Consider the following 11,728-nt stretch of genomic DNA (forward strand, 5'->3'; position numbering starts at 1 on the left):
CAGATTTGCACTCGACGCTCCAACAACCCACTGTGTAAAGACATTTCTCCTAAGCTCTATCCTGACTTTTAGTAATAATTTTAAACTGATCGTTTGTCACCAACTCCCCAACCGAAGGAAAAGTTTTTCCCTATTCACCCTACCAAACCAATCATAATTAAAAAAATATCCTCAGCCATCTTTGCTCCTATGAAAATAATCCCAGGTACTTCCTTCATAACTGTTGTTTCGCAACTCTGGCATCATCCTGATGAATCTACACTATATTCTCATGGTTTTAATTCCTTTCAACATTTAGGAAGGACAGACAGAAAGAAAAAGGAGGTGGGGTGGAGTTTCTGGTTAAACAGGAAATTAATGCAATAGTAAGGAAGGACATTAGCTTGGATGATGTGGAATCGGAATGGGTGGAGCTACGGAATACCAAAGGGCAGAAAACGCTAGTGGGAAGTGTGTACAGATCACCAAACAATAGTAGTGAGGTTGGGAACAGCATCAAACAAGAAATTAGGGATGCGTGCAATAAAGGTACAGCAGTTATTATGCCGATTTTAATCTACATATTGATTGGGCTAACCAAACTGGTAGCAATGCGGTGGAGGAGGATTTCCTTGGGTGTATTAGGGATGGTTTCCTAGACCAATATGCCGAGGAACCAAGTAGAGAGCTGGCCATCCTGGACTGGGTGATGTGTAATGAGAAAGGACTAATTAACAATCTTGTTGTGTGAGGCCCCTTGGGGAAGAGTTACCATAATATGGTAGAATTCTTTATTAAGATGGAGAGTGACACAGTTAATGCAGAGACTAGGGTCCTGAACTTAAGGAAAGGTAACTTCGATGATATGAGACGTGAATTGGCTAGAATAGACTGGCGAGTGATACTTAAAGGGTTGACGGTGAATAGGCAATGGCAAACATTTAATCACATGGATGAACTTCAACAATTGTACATCCCTGTCTGGAGTAAAAATAAAACGGGGAAGGTGGCTCAACCGTGGCTAGCAAGGGAAATTAAGGATAGTATTAAAGCCAAGGAAGAGACATATAAATTGGCCAGAAAAAGCAGCAAACCTGAGGACTGGGAGAATTTTGTAATACAGCAGAGGACAAAGGGTTTAATTAGGAGGGGGAAAATAGAGTATGAGAGGAAGCTTGCTGGCAACATAAAAACTGACTGCAAAAGCTTCTATAGATATGTGAAGAGAAAAAGATTAGTGAAAACAAATGTAGGTCCCCTTATAGTCAGATTCAGGTGAATTTATAATGGGGAACAAAGAAATGGCGGACCAGTTAAACAAATACTTTGGTTCTGTCTTCACGAAGGAAGACACGAATAACCTTCCGGAAATACTAGGGGACCGAAGGTCTAGTGGGAAGGGGAATCTGAAGGAAATCCTTATTAGGCAGGAAATTGTGTTAGGGAAATTGATGGGATTGAAGGCTGATAAATCCCCGGGGCCTGATAGTCTGCATCCCAGAGTACTTAAGGAAGTAGCCCTAGAAATAGTGGATGCATTGGTGATTATTTTCCAACAGTCTGTCGACTCTGGATCAGTTCCTATGGACTGGAGGGTAGCTAATGTAACACCACTTTTTAAGAAAGGAGGGAGAGAGAAAACAGGTAATTATAGACCGGTTAGCCTGACAACAGTAGTGGGAAAAATGTTGGAATCTATTATTAAAGATGAAATAGCAGCACATTTGGAAAGCAGTGACAAGATCGGTCCAAGTCAGCATGGATTTATGAAAGGGAAATCCTGCTTGACAAATCTTCTAGAATTTTTTGAGGACGTAACTGGTAGAGTGGACAAGGGAGAAGCAGTGGATGTGGTGTATTTGGACTTTCAAAAGGCTTTTGACAAGGTCCCACACAAGAGATTGGTGTGCAAAGTTAAAGCACATGGTATTGGGGGTAATGTACTGACATGGATAGAGAACTGGTTGACAGACAGGAAACAGAGTGTCGGGATAAACGGGTCCTTTTCAGAATGGCAGGCAGTGACTAGTGGGGTGCCGCAGGGCTCAGTGCTGGGACCCCAGCTCTTTACAATATACATTAATGATTTAGATGAGGGAATTGAGTGTAATATATCCAAGTTTGCAGATGACACTAAGCTGGGTGGCAGTGTGAGCTGTGAGGAGGACACTAAAAGGCTGCAGGGTGACTTGGATAGATTAGGTGAGTGGGCAAACGCGTGGCAGATGCAGTATAATGTGGATAAATGTGAGGTTATCCACTTTGGTGGCAAAAACACAAAGGCAGATTATTATCTGAATGGCGGCAGATTAGGAAAAGAGGAGGTGCAACGAGACCTGGGTGTCATGGTACATCAGTCACTGAAAGTTGGCATGCAGGTACAGCAGGCGGTGAAGGTGGCAAATGGTATGTTGGCCTTCATAGCTAGGGGCGAGGCCTCACCTGGAATATTGTGTTCAGTTTTGCTTTCCTCATCTGAGGAAGGACGTTCTTGCTATTGAGGGAGTGCAGCGAAGGTTCACTAGACTGATTCCCAGGATGGCAGGACTGACATATGAGGAGAGATTGGATTGACTGGGCCTATATTCACTGGAGTTTAGAAGGATGAGAGGGGATCTCATAGAAACATATAAAATTCTGATGGGACTGGACAGGTTAGATGCAGGAAGAATGTTCCCGATGTTGGGGAAGTCCAGAACCAGGGGACATAGTCTAAGGATAAGGGGTAAGGACTGAGGAGGAGAAGAAACTTCTTCACTCAGAGTTGTTAGCCTGTGGAATACCCTGCTGTAGAGAGTTGTTGATGCCAGTTCATTGGATATATTGAAGAGGGAGTTAGATATGGCCCTTACGGCTAAAGAGATCGAGGGGTATGGAGAGAAAGCAGGAAAGGGGTACTGAGGTGAATGATCAGCCATGATCTTATTGAATGGTGGTGCAGGCTTGAAGGGCCAAATGGCCTACTCCTGCACCTATTTTCTATGTTTCTGTAATGGGGTGCCTAAAATCACACAACAAACTAAACTAGACAATTAAGCTTGAGATTAGTATGAGTGAATGAGAACAAACAGAAACAAAATAAAACAGATTAGTCTGAACCAAAACAACAAACTAAACCTGATTAAGAGTGCACCAGAATGGGTATACTCAAACAGGGTTTGAAAGCCACCTAAAGGATTAGATTTCTAGTTTACTAGTGCGATAATCATATAAAAATCTCCAAGTACAATTCAGTTTATCTGAATGGAAGTTAGTAAAAAAAAAGTTTTTTAAAGGGAGATGTAATGATATATTAAATTGCCTAGAATCATCCAGTGATCAAAGATGGGATTGATATATAAAGACCATGAGCTCAGAGAATTTTGAGACATGCTGCACAATCTTCTGAGAGCTGTTGTTTAAACAGGCTACAAACCTTACAGTTGTGGGACCAGCTCAGAATGTGTGTGTGGCCTTGTGGCTTATTCCCTCCCCTGCCCTCACTTCAGATTACCACCCTGTGGAGGATCCTTTCAATAACTGGTCATCTCAACGCTGGGTAGTCAATGCTTGAGGATTATCTGTAAATAGAACAAATATACATAGCTTTTATTATGCACCACAATATGGTCGATATAACTGAGACTAAATGTCGCAATGGTTTTTCTATCTTGCTACATAAATAAACATTTAAAAATACATCCTCGTTTGCTTTTTCAAGATTCAAATATCTTTAATTTCCTTCAAGTCATCAATTTAGCAAGATGCCAACTACATCTTGTTTATTTGGATGGAATTTTTTTTTTAAATCTCTAAATTATACCTGAATATTTGACTAAAGAGTTTTCACAGTTTTATTCCAGACTTGTTTTTTCTCCTCCATTTGAACTCTACGTTGTTTTTAAAAAAAAATACAGATCAGAACATGCAGGACAGTGCCTTCTCACTCTCCAAGATGTAGGTCTCATCGATTCTGAAATATCGCATCATGGATCGTGCCCTTTTACCTTCAGAGTTGTCCTTGTGCATATATTTGCCACATCAAAAGTTTAATTAATGCTGTATTTTATTTTTATTCAACAATGATGCAAGATGTGAACTCTCCTTATGCACAATGTGAAAATTTGATATAATGCAAATAGGTTTATCAGACACATTACACAACTCAGGACTGTTGATAACATTTGTTTTTTTCATGATGCATTAAGTAAGCATTAGTGTGGTCTGAATACTTGCACATAGGAAATGTTACCAAAAAACACTTCAACATTAAGTGTGTTAAAACTATTAGCACTATTTAACGCCTGGTCCAAGTTCGACTTAAAATGCAGGTGGTGGAAAGGCTTACAGTAATATCAACAAGTTGAATTTAAATTAATGATCTGTCACTAATAACTGGCTCAATGTTTTTAGTACAGTAACAATGAACTGTTACGGTTATGTTAAATCCATAATACTGCACAAAAACCCACTAATTCTACTTTCTGTTTGGAAGCAAGTCAGTGTAAAATTACTAGTCTGTGTCAGTGGGTAAGACAGTTTAATTTTATGTTACTGTTAAAATATGAAACCACTACCTACTTTCCTTTATTCGTTTGTGCAGAATAATTTGCAGTTAATTTTTGTGTGTATAAAAAAACCATTCTTGAGAACAAAATAAAGTTCTAATTTTTATTTTGTGTGCTTTATTTCCACCATGGGAAACCTGTCAGATAAAGCACCTTATTTATGCCAGTTCATGTCTACAGAGGATTCTTAACAGAATCAAATTAATCGTGGTTGGTTTAGTATACAAGTAAACAACTTAATTTGGATAATAGAACCACGGAGATTTGAGGCAAAGTTGCCTCCTTAATAGAGTACAAAAACCGGCAACAAAAGACACAATATTATACACGGTAAAAATGCAATATCTTTAAATTACATCATACAATATGAGAAGAACAAAAATCTCTGTAACCCTTCACCCCAAGATACACCTCAAATCTGGATGAAAAGCCACAACAAATTACTTCTATGTAAAAGCTGACCATTAATATGATTGCCCTTGAGAAATGTGCTGTAAATGCCTTTGTTTTAAGTTACTTAGAAATTTGTTTAGTTTTCCACTTATCACATCTTCAAGCGCATAACCCTAACACACTGGATTTTTCTCATGGCTGAGATGCTTCTTCATACAAACAACTAACAGGCATTCAAGCAGAAAAATGTCACTTGACAGTGAAGCACAAAGCATCAGATCCAACAGGCAGAACAGAATTAAACGAAAACTCAAACTGTATTTAAAAAAGACAAAACTAGTCATGCTAGTAGTCTCATCAAGAAGTGGGTTGGTTCCCTCTGCTCAATATTCTTGTGACTGCACTAATAGTAGATTCAATGGTCCTGCACAAATTATCTAAAAGATCCTGCTGCTGCATGTTAAAGAGTCCTCTGGAATGGGTACAGCTGTTGGATAAACTGGTGTCTGGGTCAAATGAAGGCAGATTTTGAGCCTCACAGTTCCTAAGGTCAGTCAGATCAGATAAAACTGTAGCAACAGGTGGTGGTGTAGAGGGAGAGTCAGAGTCATCTTCATTCACACTAGTTTCCTTTTCAGAACTTAATAGTTCCTTCACCATTTTGCAATCCTCCACTGCATCCTCCCCCTGCAACTGTTCTAGAGAGTCCTGGGGCCTATTGCTGATTAATGTCTCATGTGCACTTGAGGAAGAAACTTCCATTTTATCTTCTTTCACAGAAATGGGATCAGGGGTTGGTGGGTCATGTTCAGTGCCTGGATCAATAACTGCTGAGTCTCTAGTCTCAGTGTCTGAGGTACTGGCTGGGGTTAATGCCTCTCTAGGTTCTGTCCTAGTGTCACTGGGTGTGCTATGCCCAGTGCTGTTGTCCAGAGGATGTTCTTCATCACTGCTAACGCGCCTCCTTTTAACAGGAGTGGCTCCTTCATCATCTGAAAAATGAGAGGAAAAAAGTTAAAATTGTGCCCATATTTCATGAGCAAATGTTGGGAAAGGGGGGTGGGAAATAACGATCTGCGTGATAGGGTTACATATTAAATTATAAAACTGTTCTGATGCATACATGTTATTTTACTTACAGAAGCCGATATAACAGCCTCCAGTTTAGCACAAAGAACCAAAGTCTTATGTTAAGCAGCTGAGGACCACAGACTCTGCCCGTATTAACTGATGGTGTCTCATGTATAACTGGCGATGAAACATCTATTTGAGGACTGGAAATAAGTCAAATTACTTATTCACAGCTCCAAGAACCTCAAAACATTCAGAAACATACTTTTGTGGCAAGAGCTGTCGTTATTTTAAAATATATTGATTGAGGCGCAGGAGGCCTGCTCTGTGCTAGATTTAACTTTAGCATGGTTAATCCAAGTTTATGATTCTATTCCTTCACAAGATTCTCTTTGCACTAGGTGGATTCAAGTCAGCACTTGCAGCTTTTGTTAATGGAGGTGTGTCCGTTTAAGAAGCTAATGATGAAATTATCTTAATTATGAACAGACTTCTACCACTGCTTTGCACAAGGAGAAAACCTGCCATTCTTTCTAATCATTCTTTAGGCTCAGAACAAAAAAGCGGAACTTAATGCCAAAGCATTGCTTTCCTTTGCCATTATGCTGCTTTCAAGCTTTATTTTATACATCAACAGATATTGGGTGCTAGCACTTGTAAACATTTTGGGCTGGATTTTCCACTGCATCTCCGCCCAGTTTCTCGGCGGTATTGGTCAGTTTGGGTGGAAAACCACCTGCGGAAATTTCCAGAAAGAGCTCTGCCGGCGGTTTCGAAATACCGCTGGGGAGCAGACTGCCGGCGTGCACCATCCAAAAATCGCTATCGCCCAAGTTTGGGCTCAGCGGTGACCTGTAGGCAAGATTGAAAAAAACACCCTCGAAAAGCAGCCGGAGCTGGGCGGTAGGTAAGTAGACCTGCAAAAAAGTTAAATTAAAGGGTTTTTAATAATTATTTTAAAATTCTTTTACAGCGATTAAGTTGAAAAGGGTCCTGAGAATGTTCTCTGATTTTTTATTTTGTGTTTATTTGGAAAGAATACTGTGTGTTTGGGCCCTCCTAAGCCCAACCCACAGCCTCGGTCTAAATTTTAGTAATTACCGCCCGTTTTGTTTACGAACAGCCCAATCGGCCCAAGATCACGATTTCTGCCAAGAATCGGGGTGCAAGGTTCATTTTTTTCCGCCGGGCGGAATTTTTTCCCCTTTTTTTGTGGAATTTTTTGCCGGCGGTAATTTTAAAATCTTAGCGGTATTTTGGGCGGCAATCGGCGCTAGCGGATTTTTTTGGAAATTCTAGTCCTATATAACACTAAACATTTTTTGGCACACAATATTAACAATCTTCTACATTAAAAAAAAGTATATTTATATACAGTCACGAGTAGAAAAGTCTGCTGCAAAAAGGGTATCCTGTTAACCATGGTAACTCATTAGGTAATTAGGTCACCTGGTATGTCATGAAAGTTCGAATAACGCTTTAACTTTGGCAGAGCCCAGCACGAGTGCAAAAAACAAGGTGTTTGCAACCACCTACAGCCAGAAGTCGACCGAGGTCCCCACCATCACAGAAGCCAATCGTCAGCCAATTCGATTCACTCCACGTGATATCCAGAAACGGCTGAGTGCACTGTATACAGCAAAGGCTATGGGCATCGACAACATCCTGGCTGTAGTGCTGAAGACTTGCGCTCCAGAACTAGCAGCGCCTCTAGCCAAGCTGTTCCAGTACAGCTACAACGCTGGCATCTACCCAACAAAATGGAAAATTGCCCAGGTATGTCTTGCCCATAAAAAGCAAGACAAATCTAATTTGGCTAATTACTGTCCCATCAGCCTATTCTCAATCATCAGCAAAGGTGATGGACGGTGTCATCGACAGTGCTATCAAGCAGCACTTACTCATCAATAACCTGCTCACTGATACTCAATTTGGGTTCCACCAGGACCACTTGGCTCCAGATCTCATTACAGCCTTGGTCCAAACATGGACAAAAGAGCTGAATTCCAAAGGTGAAGTGAGAGTGACTGCCTTTAACATCAAGACAGCATTTGACTGAGTGTGGCATCAAGGAGCCGAGTAAAAGTGAAGTCAATGGGAATCAGGGAAAAAAATCTCCACTGGCCGGAGTCACACCTAGCACAAAGGAAGATGGTTTTGGTTGTTGGAGGCCAATCATCTCAGCCTCAGGACATCACTACAGGAGTTCCTCAGGCAGTGTCCTAAGCCCAACCATCTTCAGCTGCTTCATCAATGACCTTCCCTCCATCATAAGGTCAGAAGTGAAAATGTTCATTGATGATTGCACAGTGTTAATTTCCATTCGCAATTCCTCAGATAATGAAGCAGGCTGTGCCCGCATGCAGCAAGACCTGGACAACATTAAGGCTTGGTCTGATAAGTGGCAAGTAACATTCGTGCTACTGAACTGAAGGATATCTTTATTAGGCGGGAAATTGTTTTAGGGAAATTGATGGGATTGAAGGCCCATAAATCCCCGGGGCCTGATAGTCTGCATCCCAGAGGACTTAAGGAAGTGGCCCTAGAAATAGTGGATGCATTGGTGATCATTTTCCAACAGTCTATCGACTCTGGGTCAGTTCCTATGGACTGGAGGGTAGCTAATGTAACACCACTTTTTAAAAAAGGAGGGAGTGTGAAAATGGGTAATTATAAACCGGTTAGCCTGACATCAGTAGTGGGGAAAATGTTGGAATCAATTATTAAAGATGAAATAACAGCGCATTTGGAAAGCAATGACAGGATCGGTCCAAGTCAACATGGATTTATGAAAGGGAAATCATGCTTGACAAATCTTCTAGAATTTTTTTGAGGATGTAACTAGTAGAGTGGACAAGGGAGAACCAGTGGATGTGGTGTATTTGGACTTTCAAAAGGCTTTTGACAAGGTCCAACACAAGAGATTGGTGTGCAAAATTAAAGCACATGGTATTGGGGGTAATGTACTGATGTGGATAGAGAACTGGTTGGCAGACAGGAAGCAGAGAGTCGGGATAAATGGGTCCTTTTCAGAATGGCAGGCAGTGACTAGTGGGGTGCCGCAGGGCTCAGTGCTGGGACCCCAACTATTTAGAATATACATTAATGATTTAGATGAAAGAATTGAGTGCAATATCTCCAAGTTTGCAGATGACACTAAACTGGGTGGCGTTGTGAGCTGCGAGGAGGACACCAAGAGGCTGCAGAGTGACTTGGCCAGGTTAGGTGAGTGGGCAAATGCATCGCTAAATGTGAGGTTATCCACTTTGGGGGCAAAAACACGAAGGCAGATTATCTGAATGGCGGCAGATTAGGAAACGGGGAGGTGCAACGAGACCTGGGTGTCATGGTACATCAGTCATTGAAAGTTGGCATGCAGGTACAGCAGGCAGTGAAGGCGGCAAATGGTATGTTGGCCTTCATAGCTAGGGGTTTTGAGTATAGGAGTAGGGAGGTCTTACTGCAGTTGTACAGGGCCTTGGTGAGGCCTCACCTGGAATATTGTGTTCAGTTTTGGTCTCCTAATCTGAGGAAGGACGTTCTTGCTATTGAGGGAGTGCAGCCAAGGTTCATCAGACTGATTCGCGGGATGGCTGGTCTGACATATGAGGAGAGACTGGATCGATTGGGCCTTTATTCACTGGAGTTTAGAAGGATGAGAGGGGATCTCATAGAAACATATAAAATTCTGATGGGACTGGACAGGTTAGATGCAGGAAGAATGTTCCCGATGTTGGGAAAGTCCAGAACCAGGGGACACAGTTTAAGGATAAGAGGTAAGCCATTTAGGACTGAGATGAGGAGGGACTTCTTCACTCAGAGAGCTGTTAACCTTTGGAATTCCCTACCGCAGAGAGTTGTTGATGCCAGTTCGTTGGATATATTCAAGAGGGAGTGAGATGTGGCCCTTATGGCTAAAGGGACCAAGGGATATGGAGAGAATGCAGGAAAGGGGTACTGAGGTGAAAGATCAGCCATGATCTTATTGAATGGTGGTGCAGGCTCGAAGGGCCGAATGGCCTACTCCTGCACCTATTTTCTATGTTTCTACACAAGTGTCGGGCAATGACCATCTCCAGCAACTGAGAGTCTAGCCACCTCACTTTGACATTCAACGGGATTACCATCGCCGAATCCCCCACCATCAACATGTTGACCAGAAACTTAACTGGACCAGCCACATAAATACTGTGGCTACAAGAGCAGGTCAGAGGCTGGGTATTCTGCGAGAGTGTCTCACCTCTTGACTTCCCAAAGCCTTTCCACCATCTACAAAGCACAAGTCAGGAGTGTGATGGAATACTCTCCACTTGCCTGGATGAGTACAACTACAACACTCAAGAAGCTTGACGCCATCATGGACAAAGCAGCCTGCTTGATTGACACCTCATCCACCATCGTAAACATTCACTCCGTCCACCACCAGCGTACCATGGCTGCAGTGTGTACCATCTACAAGATGCAATGCAGCAACTCACCAAGACTTCTTTATCAGTGCCTTCCAAACCCACTACCTCCACCACCTAGAAGGACAAAGGCAGCAGGTGCATGGGAACACCACCACCTTCAAGTTCCCCTCCAAGTCACACACAACCCTGACTTGGAAATATATCGCCGTTCCTTCATCATCGTTGGGTCAAAATCCTGGAAGTCCCTCCCTAACAGCACCTTCACCTCACAGACTAGTGGTTCAAGGGCAATTCGGGATGGGCAATAAGTTCTGTCATTGCCAACGATGCCCACATCCTATGAACGAATTTTTAAAAATAGTTTTCTCAGAATCAATTCCAGACGTCTTGGCATTTCTCTAGTTCAAGTCGATCTCTGTAGTACCAAAGCCATCTATTTATTAAGGAAAGGGTATACTCCAATAGAGGGGGATACAACTTTTTGCCAAAAGCAGCAAGGGCTGTGTTGGCCTCTATACTGTAAGCAGCCATTACTTCTAGTGGGTAAAAAAAGGCCTGAAAACATAAAATTCTCCAGTTTATATATGACTGTATTGTGGACCACATGTGCACTAAACACTTGGCCTGGAAAGTTATTCATGTCAGTATACGTAATACACATATAAATGGTAAAGCTTATAATCTATGTAAAATACTGCAGTACTGCACTGATGGGAATATTAGTAACTGTTTTGATGTAAAAGTTTAAAAGGCAAAATGTCAAATTATTTCACAGAATTGAAATATATTTTAATTTATCAAAACAATCCATTATACATACCTTTTGTCTTTCTTTCCTTTGCTTCTTGTTCCTGTAGTGCACTTCTCTGTTGCTGACAAGTTCTGCACTTGTTCAACAAGTCCTGTAGCGTCTGGATCAATGCTGAGTCCAGTAGTTTGGGGGTGTGTATGGAAAGCAGCAAGGCAAGAGCTCGAAGATCCTGTCAATAGGAAAATAAATCACAACTTATACAATACCTTTTTTGACATAAAAAAGATTGGTGGACAAGTGTAATTAGTTGTTGTAGGAGCTGAATTGAGAATGCCCAAACACATTTCATGTAGGAGGCTCACAAACTGCAGGGAGAAGACTTGCATACACTCGATTCGTTGCACTCAAACCAATGTCCCAGAAGAGAAAGCACAAAATGCTAACCCACTGCTTTTGAATCAGAACTCGGCCTACAATGAATGGCCAATACAAATACAGCACTGAATAAAATTCATAACAACAGGCCAAAGGCAGACAACAGTACTATCCTCACAAATGTCTCCTAATAAGCAATACCA

The 11,728-nt window shown here is 41.7% G+C and overlaps 1 protein-coding gene across 5 annotated transcripts in view; it reads right to left on the reverse strand.

The window, feature by feature from the left end:
* Window positions 1–4,615: 4,615 nt before the first annotated feature.
* The window catches only part of usp34 (ubiquitin specific peptidase 34), a 289,864-nt gene continuing 282,751 nt past the window's right edge, over window positions 4,616–11,728 (reverse strand). For all 5 annotated transcript variants that reach the window (XM_070889641.1, XM_070889638.1, XM_070889640.1 and 2 more), the window contains 2 exons: window positions 11,220–11,379; window positions 4,616–5,911 (listed from right to left, as the gene is read on the reverse strand). In XM_070889641.1, the coding sequence (XP_070745742.1) occupies window positions 5,277–5,911; window positions 11,220–11,379 (795 nt within the window). In that variant the 3' untranslated portion in view covers window positions 4,616–5,276. The remainder of the gene's footprint in view (window positions 5,912–11,219; window positions 11,380–11,728) is intronic.

This window comes from Pristiophorus japonicus, chromosome 9 (assembly GCF_044704955.1).
Source record: "Pristiophorus japonicus isolate sPriJap1 chromosome 9, sPriJap1.hap1, whole genome shotgun sequence".
Taxonomy (NCBI): Eukaryota; Metazoa; Chordata; class Chondrichthyes; family Pristiophoridae; genus Pristiophorus; species Pristiophorus japonicus.